Raw genomic sequence first — 22,025 nt, 5'->3', positions numbered from 1 at the left:
GATCCACCAGCCACGGCCAACACCGGCACTCTTCCTGACCTACAGGGGGGTTCTCAAACACCAGGGCAGGAGTGTTGGAGGTGCGGGCAGCCCGGGCACCTCCGGAGAGAGTGTCCGCTGATGGAGGTGGGCCAGGTGATCCGGGTTGCTGGCCCTCCAACACCCTCCCCCGGTCCGGGAGCGACGTACCGCGTTCCGATAAGAATCCAGGGGGGTACACATCAGGCGATGGTGGATTTGGGCTGTACGCAGTCTATGATCCACCAGAGCCTGGTTCGGCCCGGGGCATTGGTGGAGGCATTGTGGGTGAAAATAAGGTGTGTGCATGGGGATGTTCACGAGTATCCTATGGTGTCAGCGGAAATTAGATACGGGGGGAAAAATCATAATGTGAAGGTCACGGTTCGATGCTTACCCAATGCCCCGGGTCGACGAACTCCTGGACCGACTGGGCACTGCGCGTTTCTTTACGACCCTGGATTTAACCAAGGGCTACTAGCAGATTCCTCTGTCGCCAGAGTCCAAGGAAAAAACGGCCTTCTCCACTCCGTTTGGTTTGTATCAATTCACCACGCTTCCCTTTGGGTTGTTCGGGGCCCCAGCCACCTTTCAACGCCTCATGGACCGGGTGCTTTGTCCGCATGCTGCATATGCTGCCGCCTACTTGGATGATGTGATCATCCACAGCACAACCTAGGCGGAGCATGTGCAGCGGGTGGGCGCGGTGCTGGAGTCCCTGAGGCAGGCGGGGCTGACTGCCAACCCGGGGAAGTGTGCAGTTGGACGGAGGGAGGTACGGTATCTGGGGTACCACTTGGGCGCCGGGCAGGTGCGCCCTCAGGTGGACAAGACGGCTGCCATCGCCACCTGCCCACCGCCCAAGAGTAAAAAAGAGGTGAGGCAGTTTTTGGGGCTGGCGGGTTATTACAGGCGGTTTATTCCGAATTTTGCAGAACTGACCAGCCCCTTGACTGACTTGACCCGGAAAGGTGCCTCAGATCCGGTCCAGTGGACGGAGCAGTGCCGGTTGGCGTTTGAGAAGGTAAAACAGGCTCTCTGTGGGGAACCACTCCTTCACACACCTAACTTTTCTCTTCCTTTTACTCTGCAGACTGATGCGTCGAACAGAGGGCTGGGGGCCGTTTTGTCCCAGCAGGTAGAGGGGGTTGACCGCCCGGTCCTGTACATCAGCCGGAAGCTGTCAGAGAGAGAGGCCAGGTACAGCACAGTAGAGAAGGAGTGCCTGGCCATCCGGTGGGCGGTCGACTCCCTGCGCTACTACCTCCTGGGGCGCTCATTCACCCTCTGGTCGGACCACGCGCCGCTGCAGTGGCTCCACCGCATGAAAGATACCAACGCCCGGATCACTCGGTGGTATCTAGCTTTACAGCCTTTTAATTTCAAAGTGATCCATAGGCCGGGGACGCAGATGGTCGTGGCAGACTTCCTCTCCCGCTCTCATGGGGGGAGGGAGGGAGTAGGTTAGGCCGGATGGCACCCTGGCCTAAGACGGGCGGTGGAGGTATGTGGCAGCGGGGTGTGGCTAGGCTCAGCTGCAGAGTGGGTGGAGCGGAGGTGTGGTTCAGGGAACAGTGTCATGATGTGTAAATGAGCCTCACCTGGGATCAATTATATTCTGTGTTCCATATAAGAACAGGAGTAGCTGGAGAGGAGGGAGAGCAGGTAGCGGAGGCCCGGATCGGTCGCTACTAGAAGCGGTACAAATCAATAAAAACGGTTACTACCCTCGCAATTGTGTGTGTGTGTTGCCTCTTTGGTGCCTGCCCGAGACTCAAACCTGTTACAACACTGTTTATATCATTGACCTTGCTCGTATCTTACCCAAGAACGTGAACCTGGCGAAGAAAGATGCTGAGCGGAAACAGAGCAGCGGCAGCAGCAGGGGGATGAGGTAGAGGGGGATGGTGTTGGTTTTGCTCCACCAGTTTTCAAAAGAGACATCAGAAGTTTCATTTCCACTGTTAGCAAAGTAAACGGTGCTGGTGGTGTAGTTCCCTCCAGGGTCAGTGTTTGGAAATGGACAGATAACTGGTGAAAAAACAACAACATTCGGACAGTCATTTTACTAACTAAAACAGATTTTATTTTCCTACTTGAGATGGAGGAAATGGCTAGTGAAGTATGCAGTCCAGAAATGGGAACACAACCAGCATACACTAGTGCATTTCACCTACATAAAAAGAACAACCAAAACACAGATATTTCCAATTCAGTACATTTGTTAAATGACAGTTGTGATATCTTCACTGACAAGAGAAACTAAGCATAAACAGATATGGATGTTCTGATACCGATACCACATAATTCTTCTTAAAGGCTCCACTAAACATTTGCATCAGGAGACCACAAATAAAGATGAGGAAAAGTACCAATTGTAATGACAGCAATGTAATTGTATCGATTAAGTTAAGTTATTTGTCCATCCCGAGAAAAACATTACACAGTGTTCAACACTAACTTTATAAAGTGGTTCAATAGGTTGCCACCTCATTAAAGAGTAGACTCTTTAATAGTGCTTATAGTTAGGGCTGAATCAGGTTTGCCCTGGTCCAGCCCCTAGATATGCTGCTATAGGCTTATAGGCTGCTGGGGGATGTTTTAGGATACACTGAGCACCTATCTCCTCTTCTCTCTCTCTCCTTATGGATGAATTTACATCTCTCCGATGCACATACTAACTTCTTCCCCGGAGTCTTTGTGACTTCTCGTCTCATAGGGTCCATTGGACCTGGCTGTGTCTGAAGCTGGGCCTGGGTCCTTGCTCCTGCTTTCTGCATCCAGCCCCTGGCCTGGACCTGGCCTCCTTCCCAATAGCCCTGCCTCCTTTGTGCCTCCTGCCTCAAGGGCCTGGGCTCATTGGTCCGGCCTCTTTCGCGATGCCTCCTGCCTCTGTGGCCCTGCCTCCTGCCATGGACCTGCTGATACACCCCACCCCCCTCTCTCTCTTCCTTCTTCTGTTTCATGGATTGTGGTGGTCCATGCCTACTACTATTTATTCATACTGTTCTGTCATATTCATTAAATGTGTTGTAACTCTGTAACACTGTTCATTCTGTACACATGACATATATTGCTTCTGTCCATCCGGGGAGAGGGATCCTCCTCTGTTGCTCTTACTGGAACCAAAGTAAAGTTCTAGCTTCACCAATTGCCTGTGCGGATGCACGTAAATGCACCAAAGCAAGTTTAGCAATGTCAGGTTCCCGTTCTGACTAACAACCAATATTCTAAATATCACTAATGCTGCAAACATTTATTTTTCCTATTGTTTCTTCTTGTTTTTGCCATGACTGATGAAGAGTCTAGTGGCAGACAGGAAACAGAGAGAGAGAGGATAGGGGGGGGTGATATGCAACAAAGGTCCCACTGTTGGAATCAAACCCGGGATGTTGATTATAATAGCTAACCCGGAGAGGGTCTACTTGCCAAGACTAAAGACCCCTCTGCACTGGTTCAGGGTGGTCTCCGACCGACGAAAGTTGACAGGTGTGAGAGGAAACGTAGTCCTCAGTTGAAACAATGGTCTTAGATCTGTGCTCAATGTTGAGTTGTGAGAAGCAAAGACATCCTTCAAGTCAGAGATGAAGGTTGTATAGAATAAGTGACTTACCTTTATCCGAGCCGTTGGTTCCAAACTCTGAATCTGACATGTTGACATTGTGAGCGTAGTCTGTAGACGGAGAAGGAAACCATCAGATCATTTTAGTGGAACAACCATCTCTGCAGAACATAACTATTATCTATGAGCAGGTGTTCTAAAGCTAAACCGGTATCATGGTATACTTTCATTAGACAGTTATCAAAACATGTACATTGGTTCATCGACAGTATTGGAAAAACTGACGGACGTTTGAATGTGGGAGTTAAGGTAAAGCCAGGAGCACTGTGGCACCTACAGTTTATGTTAATTATTATATATATTTATATATATATATATATATATAAATATATATATATATGATATATTTTAAAAAGCTGATGTTATTTTTCATTCAGTAGTTCATTTAAAATGCTATAGTCCTGCTAACATGTAAAATAAGTCTAACATGCTTCTGTTATATATGGTAATATATGGTTCTCAATCATTTGAGGATCATAGTAGATGATGATGATAACAGTGTAATATCGTAATATTTTTTTTAGATGGTTACTCATATCGTTACAACCAAAAATAGAAGTTACAAGTCAAACGTAGATTTGACTTCTAAATCTTAATACTGATTACATCATATTTACAGAACAGATAAATAGTAAATGGTCTGTACTTATAGCGCTTTTCATGACATCCTTCACCCATTCATACACTGATGGGAGGGGCTACCATGCAAGGTGCCACCTCTCCATCAGGACTAACTAACATTCAAACACAACAGGAACAGCCTGCAGGAGCAATTTAAGTGTCCTGCCCAAGAACACATCGACATGGACTAGCAACGCCAGGGATCGAACCGCTGAAGCTCCATTACTGAGCCACAGTCGCCCCTCGGATAAATAACCTATGATGTAGTGAATCTGACTGAACGAGCTAGCTAATACTTAATGCACCGTTATGTCAGATCAATACAGAGTCACATTCTCAAGATAATCTGCTCGGTCTGAGGGACTGTGAGTGAGTGAGTGTTGTTGAGAACATATACAGTACATACCACTGTTATCATGACTTAATTTTACTAAATAACCATATTGTATCAACTAAACCTTGGAAGGCATACTTTGCTATTTAACATGACAGTGGACTCAGTGGTGAGCACAAGGCAGACTAAAGGGTAACACACATCAGCCATGTTGCACAGCATCATTTGAATTACAAACCAGACACATTGTACGGCTAAGAGGGAGAGTGAAAAGTGTTTCAAAGACGAATCAGCACAGCACGCATCCAAACTACAGAACTCTGTGATACTTCTTTGCATTGTGACTTACTGTAGATAAACTGTCCGCTGTTGTAGAGGAAATTGGACATGAGGACCCAGTAAACCACCATGGCTCCAATAAGTGACACCATCGAGAAGAACCAGCTGGACCACTGGCCGAACTTGCCAAAGTAGTACCTGCAAACATCAGGGAACTCCCAGTCGGATGCATCCACGTAGGCTGGAGAGAACATGGGGGAATGATGAATGTGGGATTATTTCCGTCATGTCACAGTCGATATCTATATCTATCTATTGGCAATAATCAGAATCACCTGAAACTAAGTACCGTTGTGTTTTGTTTAGCCTAGAACGAATCCCTTATATTGACACAGAAAGCGGGTCTCCTTCACGGAGTCCACCGTGTTGCACCGCCATGTTTCTACAGAGGCCCGGAATGGACAAACCAAACACTGGTCCGATCCCAGTGTCCCCACTAAAGCTAAACCCTTAAGGAGTTACTGACGACATCTAGTCAATGGTTGAGTGTGAGAGACTGGAAGGGCCCCATAAAGTGTAATGGGACAGCACTTCATATCATGTTATGTACAATTGTGGGTATATATTTATATTTTTGTACTCCCTGATTTGAATGTCTTTTAGGCTCTTGCCTCGTGAGATGGGTTATTTGTCAAATAATCTATTTACTTGTTTTTGTTGAATCAGCTTTAATAAACAAAATGAACATAAACTTTTGATTAAACCAGTTGTGTAATATAGTCGAGAAGATCTCTGCTCTCTGCTGCGGATATTTATCATTAAAGAAGTGGGATGTGGATTTTACAGTGAAAAAAAATGACTACAGCTTCTCCCACTTTGCTTATTTTGTACCACTTGTATTAGAAGGGAGGAAGGAATTTCAGTTACAATTAAGTATAATCCAAAGAACTGTGATGTGTGTTGGCCTGACTGAGTGTCCCTGTGCATGCTGCTGTAAGGTGTGAAAGGTTAGCAAGTACATGCTAAAGGAGCCCCTCCTCTGTGGGAACATATAGACGACACTCATGAGAATCACCTACTTGAGGTTTTTAAACAAACATCTGTAATAATAAACGAATAATTACCATTAGTAATGTGCATTTTGTCATTTTTTCCCCTCACACAAACTGGACCTGCAAGTACCACTTCAAGCACCCAACACAACTCCTCTCTCCTCATTTTACATACAAAATTGTAAAGAATTCAGCTATAGGCAGCTTCATTTTTGTAACATGGTAACAGCTAATTGGATCATACTTAGATTTTAAAATGGCCAGAGGTGGGGGCACACAGTTTAAAACATAATAGAATAAAACAACTTTGCTCATGTTTTATGATGATGGAAATGCATTTAACTCTGTATTAGACCTCAATGATACACTTATGATGAAGAAACACTCGATGTCAACAGAAACTTTCACATGGCCCTTTGAATTTGAATCAGTTAATCACATAAAGGATGCATTTACCTTTCCTGAAAAACAGTGGCAACAATGTGCTAAATACTTTCTCTCATGATGTAAACAGCGTCGCCAGCTCTCACGCTCTGGCATGAGAAACTAGCCAGCTCTGTCTCACGCAGTCACGTTGCCTGGACAAATATCCTGGATATGTACTGTATGTAGGCTACCTCCACAAGCAAAATATATATATATATATATATATATATATATATATATATATATATATATATATATATATAATAATAATAATAATAATAATAATAATAATAATAAAGCGCCCAGAAGGGCTAATACTACAGAATCTGTTACTTTCACATCCATCATTGTACCGGGTAGCTGACACAACAGTCTGTTTATTTAGCCTAGATCTTCCCCCCTGTGTGGGTGGAGGAAATAGACAGAACCCTGGAGAGCTCCCTATTGCGGCTGCTCCGAACCACAGGATCAGCACCGTGGATAGCGGAGTTTAAAAAAAACACACACTTACAGACTTAGAAGATTTCATGGATGCAACTGCCAAGGAAATCAACTCTGGTCTACATGCATCGCCACGGCTAATATCGTTAACTATAAGGCCACTCAAATTAAGGCGGTTTTCCCCAACGTTAGCAACAACTCCGGTTCATTTCAGGTGGGCTGAACTTCAAGGAAGACCAGCTATTCTGCTGACAAGAGTTTTTCTTAATTTTTTTATTTTTAAATTAGACTTTAATTTTTCTTTAACCATTAAACTGCTTAATTCATTAAATTGGTTTCATTAAATTCATTAAATTTCCTGTTGAAGGTTGGCAGTTAATTATTAAGAAAACCTATAATCACACACAAAAGATTGTCAGGAGGCTCGCTGTCAATTACAGTTCTTAGAAATAAAATCTGCATCAGCAAAAATTGGAATTGACATACGAGACTTTAAAAAAAGGTTAAAATAATTGAAATCTGAATTGGGCAAGAAAATTGCACTCAGTACATTTCCAGTAATCCCAGTACAGTTTCAATTTCTAGAAATAAATATGAATGTCTCGAGGAAAAAGATAAAACACACACAATAATAAGTGCAGATTGCTATAATACAATCCACAAAATAACTGTTAATTCTAAGAAATGATTCAAACAAGTTGTATCAATATCTACTATATTTTAACGGATAATACCCATATACTACTTGTTTAAAATAATTTTGAGTTGGACTTACGTATTGCCTTGGGGGATTTGAGGACGATGTAACAACAGTATAGCATCAGCAGGCCTGTGAAGATGAGGATGATGATCCCCAGAGTGAAACCAGCCTATAGGGACAGAGACACCACTAACTGTTCATATTTTAGCATTTGTTCTGGAAGGCAAATTTAATGAGCAAATGTAATGCAAATCAGCAATTCAAGAATAACCTAGGTCAATACAAAACGTGTCATTTAAGTGGCTTCGAATGAGCCAAACACTTGAAGTGTTTGGAATAAAGCAAATCACCTGCTTTATACCCCAGGGTATGCTGAGTATAGATGTGCCCATCATTGTGTTCCATATGGCAAATCTGTGAGCAGAGAAAAGCAAAGTTGTATTCCCAGCAGTTAAAGACATTAATTTAGCACCTGGCCGAATACACCGTGGACTGTTTAGCTGACAAGGGCTTACATGGTGATGATACTGGGGTTTTTAGAGGAGTGGTCGCTGCCTGTCACCTTGAAAGCTGTCCCCAGTGGGCTGTAGATGTAGAGTTCTTCCGGCCCAGGGATCACATGGTTTGGTGGACTCTGGGGAAAGAATAGCCAGATACTAAAGATTAAGTCCTCACAGTAACACAAGTCTTTTTGAAAAATGAGGTCATCAAACCAGAGTTAACTGTTGAAAGCTTGTCAACACGATCACTTATCCATTTGACCGGATTCCTGTCAAGGTAGGAACTGATGCTCATTGTTTTTGTTTGATAAATGAAAGAGGATTGTTTGTCAGAATAGGCTGAAAAGCATGCTGGCTAGCACAGTTCAAAATGCGACTGCATTAGACATACTATGTATTAGGACATGCTAAATGTGTTTTTGCCATACTAAATAGTATGGGTATTGGAATGGTATACAGTGAGTGTACTGAACATGGACAATAGGCCTTTTTAACTCAAGACATGTGTCACAGTAGGAAAAGCACAGGTACAAATACTGGGTTATATTTAGTTTAAGGTTATTAGCGTCACCTGCTGGAAGATCTAGTATAGCCACTTTTAGTATATTTTCCTGTTAGACAGGAAGTTGTCATAAACAAGGGACTACAGTTTAAATTAATCTATATGGTGTGCAGACAATGGGTACATGCCAAGTCTCTTAATTGCATCCCTGTTTTCCTAACTTTCCTTCCACCAGGGAAGCATGGAGCGCAAGGAAACCATGCGAGGAGAGAGAGGAAACGAGGAAATATGTTTCAAGAGAAACGAGACGTTCTTTCCTCAAGTGTCACGTGAAGAGACAGCTGTTCTGATGACGGCAGATCAGCTGGAGAGACTTTTGATGTAGTTAATAAAGTTATCATCACTGTATTAATAAAGACAGTTATTGTCACTGTACTTGTACTAATAAAGACAGTTATCATCACTGTACTAATAAAGTAGTACTAGTAGTAGTAGCTCTCCAGTAAGTAGAACTCGGAGTAGCTCTCCTGTAAGTAGAACTCGGAGTAGCTCTCCAGTAAGTAGAACTCGGAGTAGCTCTCCTGTAAGTAGAACTCGGAGTAGCTCTCCAGTAAGTAGAACTCGGAGTAGCTCTCCAGTAAGTAGAACTCGGAGTAGCTCTCCAGTAAGTAGAACTCGGAGTAGCTCTCCTGTAAGTAGAACTCGGAGTAGCTCTCCTGTAAGTAGAACTCGGAGTAGCTCTCCTGTAAGTAGAACTCGGAGTAGCTCTCCTGTAAGTAGAACTCGGAGTAGCTCTCCTGCTCCGGGTTCAAGAGCACAGACAAGTCAAAGTGCTGTATTTACTTACTTACCTTTTTCAGAACAAGACACCGCTGGCCACACTGTCCTCACAATATGAGGAGTTTGGTGATATGTACCCAACAATGAGCTTGCTGCCGGCCATTGCCCTGACTTCCCATATTGATAGGCTCTGGATGTTCTTTCAAAGGCCAAGAAAAATACACTGCAGTGACGAAACGTGCACGCTTTGTGGTTGTCATTAAAAGAAATTAACCCCATGTTTCCTTTAAGTGTTTGGGTCGGTCGGTCGGTCGGTCGGTCCCCCCCGCCCTCCCCCCGAAGCTGTAAACCTAGGGGAAACACTGCACCTAGTGTGTGTAGTGAGGGCTTCATTGTGTGTCTCACTCCCCATTTAAATTATCACGGCCACATACAGACATTAAAAACATAAAAACAGCAGGCTTTTGCTTCCAGTTGATCCTCATTATAATCCCAGAGGAAATAAATACAAGCACGATTGGTTACGGCCATGTTGTCGCTCCTCCACATCAGAGAAAAGAATCTGCACAAAAGTTTTTTTTTCTATTATTTGGGATTTCTCATCTGTTGCAAGGTCAAAGGTCAAGGATGTCATATGTTTACAGATTGTAAAGCCCTCTAAGGCAAATTTGTAATTTGGGGCTATACAAAATAAACTGAATGGAACTACAATGTGATTAATATCAAAATATTAAAACATACAGTGAACAAAGGCCAATACATGGTGTGATTCAAGTTAAATTGGACGGGTGTAAATAAGGGCCCCTAGAGCATTTGTGCCATGGTCATGATAATCTAAGTAGACCTACCAGCAGTCTGTCAGAAGAGGCCGTCAGTCTGCTGTAGTAATTGACTCTGCTGTTAAGGATGGCCGCCTCAGCAGAAACTCTCTCCTGAGGGTCATCTTCTACGATATTCCTGGGCTCAACGTGGAAAGGCCTAGAAGAAGCAGACAAAAAGTCATGTCATTTCTAGCAGTATTCAATCTATAAAACTATTTTCATAATCCATTAAATGTTTAAAACATAGGTGCTCATACCGGCCGTCTGAATATACCTGTATTCACACATTTTAGTGAGTTTCAACGGAATTGCGTTGATAAGCAACCGCTTGGGTCCATGTTCACTTCCTGTGAGCTGATGTTGTTCACTCAAATATATTGAGACACATTCAGAATGTTATGATTACAGGTCTCTGGTAGGAGGCCCCGGGGAAGACCGAGGACACGCTGGAGGGATTATATCTCCCGGCTGGCCTTGGAACGCCTCGGGATCCCCCAGAATGAGCTGGAAAGTGTTGCGGGTGAGAGGGAAGCCTGGGTCGGTCTGCTGAACCTGCTGCCACCGCGACCCGACCCCGGATAAGCGGGTGATAATGGATGGATGGATGATTAAAGGTGTGAAATGGTCTCTATATTGTATAGCCGTGACATCACAATCATATAAAACTCCTGATGGCTTTTTAGGTAAAGTTTTCTGAATATGGGCTGTGTGTATTTCTCCAAGGAATGGTTGTTTTGATACTTTCACAGTATTATACAGCACATGATTTATATTAAAAAAGACAACGAAAATCGCACTTTTTATAATACTGGACCTTTAAGTCATGCAAAAATGTAAAACGTTCTCCAATTCCAGCTTCCACAATGTGAGGATTTCCTGCTCTTCTCCGTTACATCTCATCCGAAAGGCCTTTACACAACGGGAACGTAACAAATGAACAACACTAGAATGTGAAATACTCGCCTGAGGATTTGTTCAAATCAAAGCCAGTCATACTAGTAGCGATACAATTTTTTCAATAAAAAGGTTTGAAATTGATTTGCGCTGCCAGATGATCCTAAAGACCCAGAGCAGCATCTGACAATCTATGACATATATTGTTGTATAGCCTAAGCTAATTCATTGAGTTTACTTTTAATGAGTTGGAGTTCTCTCTGATTAACAGTTATGCAATGTCCAGTCTTTGAGTTTTTATTTGTGTATAAAGTGTTCATAATGTTTGCATTTTGTGTCTGTTCTGCACAACTTGATTGGTTGATCAGCGGTATGAAAAATTAGCCTTGTTCCAAAAAAACAATTAAGTTTCCATGTAATGTTCATAGGTACTCAAAAACAGTTCAAATAAATATGTTGATCCAAAAATTATAAAAGAAAATGAAAAATGCATCCCGAAATATCAATTGTACAGAATATGAATACAAACACTATTGGCTTTGAACCTTAAACATGTCTTGACTGAAGGAACTTGCACACAATAAAGAAAACATACACATGTATGTGACTTCCTGGAAGGGAGAGTTTGTAATACTTTATTTCTAGAAAGCTAGTTGGTCACTGTGAAATACCTAACTGGATTAAAATGCACACAAAGTGCTAATACTAGGTATGTCTCTCTCACTCACACACACACACACACACACACACACACCTTAGTATTTGCTTGTCAAGCAGGGTTAGCTTGTAGAAAGCAGCTTGTCTGTTAGATAATAGACATGAGGAACATGCTTGGTGCAGGCCAGCTCACACGACCTAGGAAATGTATGTTCACTTTTTACAGAGTTCATATATACAGTCTACCCCACAATATACATGTTGACAAAGTAAAGCTATTGTACTACCATCTGAATCCACACAGCAAAAGGGCATAACATTAAATAACACAAGATACAGTATAAACGAGAAAAATAAAAGATCAATTTTATTGTAAATCTGCATGATTTGTAGGACTCATTTACTTTTGCGTTCAGGTCTGAAACAAGTGCATCTTATGCTTGCCAAAAGATCCAACTCAGCTGGATGGGATATCTGTGACAATAGACCGATCTGGTGTGAGATAAGTTTAATAAATGACAGTTCAGTGCATTTATATTTTCGTTAGTTTTGTTGTAGTCAGGAAAGCAATGCTTGAATCAGGCCTGAATGATACAGAGGCATAAAGCTTATTAATTCAACACTGGTATCTGATTGGTAATCGACTCCAAGACCAGGTATCGGTATCAAGACTGAACAAGTTGGATTGATGTATCCCTCCAAACAACCAAAGTGAAAAGCTGGACCGCTGCACTGGACGACATGTTTCTTCATAACCATGAACACACAAACAGTAGTTTATTTATTTACCCACATGCACCGTCCTGCTGCCACAAAAAAGAACTAGAGCAACAAGTGTAGATTAATCCGTCGCTGTAAATAGTCCCAAATAAATGGAAAAATGTGTATGTTTTTTAAATGAATGTCTTCAGTAGGAAGCAATGGGCTTGGAGCTGAGAGCTCTGTAAAAAATGCTTTGTTAGAATTGTTATATGGGGTTTCTTTATATCAAGCTTAATGTCCAGAAATCATGAATATGATGACATGTGTTTTTCTGTTGTCTGGTATTAACTTAAAAAGAGTGTGCTGGTAATTGCATAGAACTCCTTTGTGTTATCTCCTGAACAACATGAACCTGTGTGCAGCTGTATCTCACAGGAGTGAACTAGTTGTCCCTGTCATGTGCACACACGGCTGGTGCTGGTAAATACTGCATATTGATTGGTGTAGTGTTTCAGTGTAATCTACCTTTTAGTCTTGAAGTCCAGCGAGTCAGTGGAGCCTCGGTCTGAGTAGCACTCTCCAGTCTGCTCTGGGTTCAGCAGAGGCCTAAAGTCGTCCTCCATGATACCTCTGACTTTTAGCTAAAGTCTCTCAACTCATCACCTGACTGGGAGCAAACATGTTGTAAAATGTAATCAGTGACCGTCACAGAGCAACCATAAAACATTATGTTAACTGCAGTCATATGTAGTTGACATTACTACGCTGCATCGTTTCTGATTTGTGAATGTGTTGTTCTGCTTGCAGGTAGCCATTGGTTCCCAATCACTCCAGAATGATATGACAATCATCCTGAAGATAACAGTGAATAGTGCGTCTCCTGGATAATCCGTCCCAGGCAAGTTTCAAATCCCTCAAAGCTGATTTCCATACAGTAATAACCAGATGTGAAGATACTAACCTGCATGCTGACCCGAGGATAAAAATTAGTTGCTGGGTCCTAACACCCATTCCACCATGCAATATTACATGGCCCCATGTTTGCTGTGGGGATTGAAACATGTACCATGCAAAATCTGGCTGCGTTTGTGGGGAACAACCCCAGAAAACTAAATAGCCCTGGCCACTCTCAGTGCACAGAGTGAGATGGAGCCAGGGTTGACAGTTAACTTGACCATTACCAACATTTTAGGAAAGGTATTATTCTGGCTGGGTATGCGGAAACTAATAGCATGTGAGGCACGTGTGTTGGCGTGTGTTGACGTGTGTTTGTACAGTTCCTCAGCAACAACATATTTGTTATTCCATGTTTGGCACAAATTATTTTAAACTGTTTTAACTGTTATCTTCACTCAAGTTTAGTACGAAACAACGCATCCTCTCACCTCTACACTGTGTGTGCAAACTAAAGCAGTTTTGGGAGGCGGCTTCCACCTGAATGACCTTAGAGATTCCCACAAACCACGTGTGCTACTGTGGCTGATGGAGATGGATAGGCACACACTGGTGTTGGGATTATGTATGTGGAGGTATGCTTTTAACTAGGTTGGCATCTTAATTAATTCCGAGCCAGACCATGATTCAAAGTACAGAGTCCTGCTTGTCCTCTTCCTCCCGTCACGCCGGGGACAGTCAGCCGCGCGGCTAAGCACTCGTGCCTCACTTGAGCAGATATGGCATCACCTCACCCTGTCAAACCGGACAGCACGTGACCACCGAAATAAAACCCTTTTCACGTGATGTGCTCCTCACGTGACGTTTGTTTAGACACGCTCGGACTCAATGCATCTGAAACCTACTGTTATGCTAGCTCGTGATAGAGAAGGTAAAAGGTGGACGGAGACTTCCTGTCTTCCTCATTCTAGGGAGGTGAATGTTAGCAAGTTAGGTCAAGCTAAATCAGGGGAAACACACGGAAACACACACACACACACACACACACACACACACACACACACAACCACACACAACCACACAAGAGCAGAAGTTTAAATCCGTACCAGTCAGCACTGGAGGCTCCTGACTACCGTCTTCCGCTCTTCTCAGGTTTGATGTGTAAGCGAAACAGCAAGTTGGACTAACGCGGGTTAAAAATTGAAATATTGAAATAAAAAACACACACAGCGGCGGGTGTTAAAGGAAGCTCCTGTTCCAACAAAAAATGTCGCAATATAATAAGTAAAGCAACCGTCACTGTCCTTAGGCCGAATGTGTGAAGAGGAATGAATCCTTTTCCAATGGTACGAGCTGTGCTGTCCTCTTCTTATTGCCGATGCTCTGCTGCTTCTTCTTCTGTCCCTCCTTTGTTTGGTATTTATTCTTCTTCTGGAGGTTTGCAACTGCACTAGCGCCACCTCCTGGGCTGAAGTTGAACAATGAATCACGCCGTTTCACTGCTGAGATCTGTGGCTTTCCTAAAGGAGAAAACGTTCCCTGTGAAGCTCAAAGAATTTAGCTTTGTTTGCAAAGATATGAAAGCAACACGAGCTTCCTAAATATGTATGCACTCTCTATATAGATAGCATTTGTATTAGACAGAAAATGGCTAATCTTACACACTCTGAAGAAATCAGTCACTAAATTATTCAGATTGTTCATTTGGATGAGTATTATTATTATTATTATTATTATTATTATTATTATTATTATTATCATCAACATCATTATCATCTTCCTTCATCATCATTATTATTATTATTATTACCATTACTTTTTTATGCAGCTGTTTTTTCTATCTTTACTAATTTAAATGGTATGAAAGTTAGAAAAAGAGAGAAAATAATAATGTAATCAACACAATGACTGACATGATGCAAGTTCAGTAGCGAACTTTATCTCCACCAGGCGTCAGCCTGAAGAGAGGGTATGTGTTTGGTGTGTGTGTGTGTGTGTGTGTGTGTGTGTGTGTGTGTGTGTGTGTGTGTGTGTGTGTGTGTGTGATTGTTCACCTGTGTCTGTCCACTCATCTCTCATTGTGCTGCAACAAACTGCATCATGTTCTGGATGTCTATTATGGCTGCATGTTTGAGGACCTCTAGTGGTTACAGCGACTCACACTTTCTAAGAACAAGTTTTATTAGGTACCTTGCATGGTATCTCCTCTCATCAGTGTGTGAATGGGTGAATGATGACAAGTAGTGTGAAAGCTTTGAGTGGTCGGAAGACTAGAAAAGATACACCTATTCCTACACTGAGGGGAGGAGCTACCTTGCAAGGTCCACCTGTCCATCAGGACTATCTAACATTCACACACTGATGGGAGGAGCTACCACGCAAGGTGCCACCTGACCATCAGGACTAACTAACATTCATACACTGATGGGAGGAGCTACCACGCAAGGTGCCACCTGACCATCAGGACTAACTAACATTCATACACTGATGGGAGGAACTACCATGCAAGGTGCCACCTGTCCATCAGGACTAACTAACATTCACACAACGGTAATCCTGTCTACAGATTATCATTTAGATTTCAGGATGTAAATAGTTTTCTAAAAGATTAAGTTAAAAGTGGATAAGTATAGAGAGTTGATCGTTACAGTTCAAAGGTTAGAGTTCATGCAAATGAGCATAGTGTGTGTGATGTGTACATGATGCACATGTGCATTCTGTCTAAGACAGCACATGAGGAGCGTCTTCTCAAGGTTCTGGGTAGGCTAGAAGAGTTTGGTTTGAAGGTCTCGATTGACAAATGCCAATTTTGTCAGACTGAAGTCAAGTATGTGGGCCACATTGTTTCAGAGTCTGGGATTACCACTGACCCTAAGAAAGTGGATGTGGTGAAAAACTGGAAAGAGCCCACCCATCTGAAATCACTAAAGTCATTCCTTGGATATTGCGGATATATAATCGCAGGTTTATAGCAAACTACTCTACTATTGTCCGTCCCCTTACCAACTTGGCATGAGAAGAGAGATCCAAACAAGGCCTCAAAGAGCCATTTGGAGAGCATTGGTACCAGGCTTGTCGAGATGCTTTCCAGAATATCGTTGATTGCCTGATTCATGACCTTGTGTTCTACATTTTGCATGTAGACACCAGCATGAGTGGTTTGGGCGCCGTTCTGAACCAGAAGTACCCAGAAGGTCTTAGGCCAGTAACCTTTGCAAGCCGGAAACTTAGTGTGTCTGAACAACACTAGCCTGTCCACCAGTTGGAATTTATGGCACTGAAGTGGTCAGTCGTGGACAAGTTTCATGATTACCTGTACAGAGCTAAGCTTAATGCCACTGGACATCGCTGGCTGGCGAGTATCATCCTGGGCGTCAAAACATTGATGCTGACCTTAATTCTATTTGGAGGCACCGCCAGTTATTTCAGTTTTCAGAATAAGAGACCAACGGTTGTAAAAAACATTATATTAATTAATAAGAACAGGTAATAGCGCCGTCACTTTTAAAACTCTGCCCATAGTACTACGTCACCTAGCAGATTCACCTAATACTATGTAGCTACATGGGACGGGTGTTACACAACATTCACACTGTAGACACATCGGGCCAAACCTCTGATTGAAGGACAACCCTGCTCCACCACTGTCGCTCAGTTATCACACAGGCCATATTTAAACTTCACTTAAGGTCCCCAAATTCCTCTCAGGCAGCTACAGTCCATTGTAAGGGCTGTTGATTCTGAATATGCTGATCAAGAGCCTGTTGATAAGGTCTGCTTCAGGAGTTGAGTGGGCAGAAGGGAACTTCCAGAGTATATTTTAGTGAAGGTTTGGGGCTGGGACTTATGAAGACCTGACTTTTTTTTTTCTAACAATGACAAGCCCATCTCCTGCTCCATAAATAACACCACAAAGTCCCTATTTATTTGTTTTATTTATTTTACCTGTATTTGAGCTATTCTTATTTATTTATTTTTTAGCTTTTAGGATGTTTTAATTATGTGAAGTGTCTTTGAGTATTATGAAAAGCGCTATATAAATTAAATGCATTATTATTATTATTATTATTACCAATACAATTACTGTTTTTATTATTATTATTATACTATATCCACTGCCGCTGCTGCTACTCTCATATGAATAATTTCTGTCATATTCATTGAATGTGTTGTATAACTCTGTTACGTTGTTCATTCTGTAAACATGACATCTATTGTACTTATTGAGTTGTTTCTGATCCGATGTGAGGTCAAAGTTCAGGGATTTCTTATGTGTACAGATTGTAAAGCCCTCTCAGGCAAAGTTGTGATTAGTGATTTTGCGCGATACAAAATAAACAGAATTGAATTGAATAGAGAAATACCAGCAGACTTATGCTTTAAGTGTGACCACCAAACTAGAGAGCTACTGTATATCTCAAAGAGCATCACGAAATGTCTTCATTAAATTAACCATATTAATGACTCATCATTACGTTCTGACAAAAACATAATTTCTGTTGTATCCTTTGCCCCTCCCTGTTTCCTTACTCATGTTCTAAATAATTTAACAAAATCATAAAAAGCACCTAAAATATTTAAAACGGTACTTGATCAAGCTCCTCTTTTATGGAACCAGCTTCCACTTTCAGTCCGGGAGGCAGACACAGTCACCTCATTCAAGAATAGACTTAAGACTTTCCTCTTTAATAGTGCTTATAGTTAGGGCTGAATCAGGTTTGCCCTGGTCCAGCCCCTTGATATGCTGCTATAGGCTTATAGGCTGCTGGGGGATGTTTTAGGATACACTGAGCACCTATCTCCTCTTCTCTCTCTACTTATGGATGAATGTACATCTCTCCATTGCACCTTATTAACTCTGCTTCCTCCCCGGAGTGGTTGTGACTTCACGTCTCATAGGGTCCATTGGACCTGGAGGTGTCTGATGCCTGGTGAGCCGGCCTCCCACCTTGGCCCTGCTGATGCCCCGCCCCCTCCTCTCTACCTCCTTCTGTTTCATGGATTGGAGGTCCATTCATACATTGTCATATTCATGTAATGTGTTTATGTAACTTTGTAAATGCTGTTCATTCTGTACACATGACATCTATTGCATCTGTCCATCCGGGGAGAAGGATCCTCCTCTGTTGCTCTCCTGAAGGTTTCTTCCCTTTTTTCCCTGTCAAAGGTTATTTTTGGGGAGTTTTTCCTGATTCGATGTGAGGTGCTGGGACAGGGATGTCGTATGTGTACAGATTGTAAAGCCCTCTGAGGCAAATTTGTAATTTGTGATATTGGGCTATACAAAATAAACTGAATTGAATTGAATCTTGAAAACATGGACGACAACATTGTTATGATTGTTATGTTATGATTTCATGATCAAGTAGAAGCTTCCTTACACTACACATTTTTTACACCTCAGGAACATGTGTCTAGAGTCTTGAAATGAAAAACAATTGAAAACATTGATAATCCTGTAAAACATTTAATGAAAACATAAAAAGAAAGATGATCAATACAACCAATAAACATACGCATTTTCTTTTCACAAATTCTTTTCCAGCAACTAACAGCACAAAGTCAAACATTTGTAACCCTTCAAAGACTATATTTATATTTGCTGTCCTGCAACACGACAAATTAAAATGAAACACATAAACATCTGAAGAGTTAAAAGTACAAAATGATGTCATTAGATTGTCTATAGATCTTTTAGACCTTTGTCACAAAGGCAGTGTAACTGTGAATAGACATGACATTTTTATTCTCTTAAAAACAGAACCACCTTAAAATGTTGTTTTTTTACGTTGCCTTCATCAAACTGGTTCATTTCTAAATCGAATCATCCTGGCTCAGGGCTACAAACATTCAGCCTGGAGCCTGGTTCTGGAGCCTGGTTCTGGAGCCTGGTTCTGGAGTTCTGGTATGTCTGACAGCTGTGGATGCTGGTAACGATGACATTTACAGTTAGACTTGGCCGTTTGTGATCAGGTAGGATATTTGCCATCTACTATGCGTTCCATTTCTAAGTCTTCAGTTGGACATAATTCCCTGCTGGCAGATTCAATCACCAGTTCAAATGCTCCTTGCCAACAAACACTAAACATATGTTTGGAGGATACTGAACGAGACATCGTGTGCTCAGGTTTGCAGCGCCTGCCGACGTGTTGTCAGACTTCTGCATCGTACACTACAGTTGGAATACTAACGTGCTGCATTTTAACAAATAGAAAGTTGGAATTTCCAAATCTCTAAAATCTTTGGGAGGCAGCACTCTTTTGAGAACAGCAGTAGGACATCACTTTTGTCTTTTTTTCTTCTCTTGATGGTTCCTCTTTGCATGCATTCAGCTGGGGTCCATAAAAGCACCTTTATATAATATAACATAGCACCAATTTTTCATATAGTTTCCTATTATACTGGGACCCAACCATTGGCATGCATACACTCTAAAAACTTTGTTTGCTTGGTTACCATTTCTAAACGTAGCATCGCTCAAACATTACAAGGCAAATAATGAATATTCATACAGTACTTTACATGTAGAGGATGAACTAACACAGTACACATTAAAGAAAGTGCTAGAGTACAAAAGTTCTTTGTTTTTTGTTCTTACCCTACAGGAATATAGGACACACTAATGTATTACAGTACACTTATGTAAATATACACCTTTTCACATTTTCATTATTCACTTCAGATGGTCTTTAAATGTTTACCAAACACATGTCTATATTTCCCTCTCCAAAACCAGGTCTTCTTCAGCGTGCACAGATTCACGTCACGCTACCTGCACAACCACAGATATACACAGACACGTTATCAATGAGTCCCACCTCGTTCCTTTGAATACCCCATGATCATTTTCATCACAGTATATCATCCAAATGTATCGTAATAATCCGGTGAGAACGAGTTTTCTGGACCTTTTTATAATTTCTCATTTGCTAAAAATAAAAAAACATAATTGCAATAAGCAAAGATACAGTCAACTTGTAAAGGTGTGTTAAGGCGTCAGGGTTGGAAACATTAGATCTTTGCTAACAGTCCAGATTTCTTTTCATCAAGTTGTTCATCAAAGTCCAACATCCTGTTGCCCTCCTGCTATGTAGGATGGCTCGATTCCTCTGAGCCCATAAAAGACCATACAGCCGTTAGTATTTATGGTATTCATCCCTCCAAAGTGATGACCCCAAATCTGTCAAAAGGAAGAGCAGCTGTGGTGACAATATGTGTGAATACACTGCTTCTTGTTGTGCTCTCATACTCGTGTCATGGTCTTCCATTGATCCCAACACTGTAGGGTGCACTTCAAAGTGAGCTAGTGGACCTTGACTTAACATTTGTCTTGCACGTGTCAAAGCGATGTTACAACTTCAATTTCGGTCCTTTGTGTTCCACGGATTTCACGGATCTTTCCGCCTTTGGATGTTGAGCTGCTGTTCTCTCAGTGAGGAGTCGACAGCGTCTTTACAGCCACCTTTAAAGTCTACAGACGGTGGTCGATGCTCGAATTCAGAAAGCCACCTCTTTACATTGTTAAAAATATCACCTGTTTTCAGATTGATGTAGTTTCCATTCGTGTCAGTATGCCATGCAAATAAACGGTAACGCTTTACTGTACAGGTCCTTCATTTGTGATTCTTTTAACTTGGACGTTAGGAGGTCATTTCACACCAATTATAATGAAAATGGAGAAAGTGCAATAATCCAGATGAGCGATTTATTTAGAGATAAACTGAAAGTAAGTGCACCTGAAAATCTGTGGCTGACAGGATGCTCCAGTTGTCTCAGGACATGTTTGTAAAAATATTTGAAACTTGTGTGGTTTTGTTCAGTGAATGTAACACATAGGTACGTTCAGCTCCATGCTCATTATCTTCTCTCGTTTGCCCACATTTTGTTCCCCCCTTCTGTCCGTGCAGTTGATTGCAAAAAGCTTTTTTTTGTTTTTTTAGCATGTTCCTTTTCTACATGAATGCACACTTTAAGATGCTGACTGCTGGCACACAAGGTTGGTGTTGCAAAAGGCAAATCTTTTTCATTTGAGAAGTTCACAGATTCACTCGATCCTTTGTGTCATCCATGTTATCTTATCGTTTGTCTTCTGGGTCAGAGGGTTGCTGCAGAACCCATCTAGAAGCTGCTCAGGGGTAATATGAAGGATACATGATCTGTTGGTAGTGGGATATAAACGCAAAGCCTCTCTATGAGGAAACAAAAAGCATAACAAATATGAACTTATTAAATACCCACTTTTTATTACGCAAATAAGTGACTAACATTGTTAGAAATACAGACAGAGCATGTTACTACTTTTTTTGTCCTTCTACCTATTTTTTTTTTTTCGATTTTGGAGAAAGAAGAATGAGGGTTCATTTTGTTATTCTTATAAGTCAGGGTCACACATTTTAGACAAATAATCAAAGTCTCACTCAGCCTTCCCAACAATCTTTTTAGCTCTGCGGTGCAACATCATTTCCCAACAATTAAGAAATGAGGGCTCCACCACCGACACCCGGTACTCCATTTTGATTCTACAGAAAAGACAGGAGCATACAAGACTACAACCGAGATGAGAACTCATTCATCTCGGTCTCATGACGCGTTGTGAAATGAGCACAAAGTCCTAACATGAAACATCTGCTCACTGCAGTAGCTCCAGAGGGGGAATCGTGTTTTCTCAGGCGAGCTTTGCATTCATCCAGATGAACATAGTTTTCATAGTTTTGTCATTTTGGCAGCCAACCAAAAAGACATTGAACCTTTTCTATGTGAGGTACAATGTCCTGTTCTTTGC

General features: G+C 41.8%; 1 protein-coding gene across 1 annotated transcript in view; it reads right to left on the bottom strand.

Moving 5' to 3' along the window:
• The window catches only part of slc38a9 (solute carrier family 38 member 9), a 22,090-nt gene extending 7,452 nt beyond the window's left edge, over positions 1-14,638 (bottom strand). Inside the window, exons 1-9 of the mRNA XM_034547098.1 lie at positions 14,350-14,638; positions 12,875-13,016; positions 10,124-10,253; positions 8,009-8,127; positions 7,844-7,907; positions 7,569-7,662; positions 4,945-5,115; positions 3,632-3,691; positions 1,843-2,049 (exon numbers count right to left, since the gene is read on the bottom strand). Coding sequence (XP_034402989.1) covers positions 1,843-2,049; positions 3,632-3,691; positions 4,945-5,115; positions 7,569-7,662; positions 7,844-7,907; positions 8,009-8,127; positions 10,124-10,253; positions 12,875-12,972 — 943 coding nt within the window. The 5' untranslated portion in view covers positions 12,973-13,016; positions 14,350-14,638. The remainder of the gene's footprint in view (positions 1-1,842; positions 2,050-3,631; positions 3,692-4,944; positions 5,116-7,568; positions 7,663-7,843; positions 7,908-8,008; positions 8,128-10,123; positions 10,254-12,874; positions 13,017-14,349) is intronic.
• Between the last annotated feature and the right edge of the window lie 7,387 nt (positions 14,639-22,025).

Source organism: Cyclopterus lumpus, chromosome 12 (assembly GCF_009769545.1).
Source record: "Cyclopterus lumpus isolate fCycLum1 chromosome 12, fCycLum1.pri, whole genome shotgun sequence".
Lineage (NCBI taxonomy): Eukaryota > Metazoa > Chordata > Actinopteri > Perciformes > Cyclopteridae > Cyclopterus > Cyclopterus lumpus.
The sequence above is the reverse complement of the archived record's forward strand: the minus strand, read 5'-3'. Positions and strand labels throughout refer to the sequence as shown.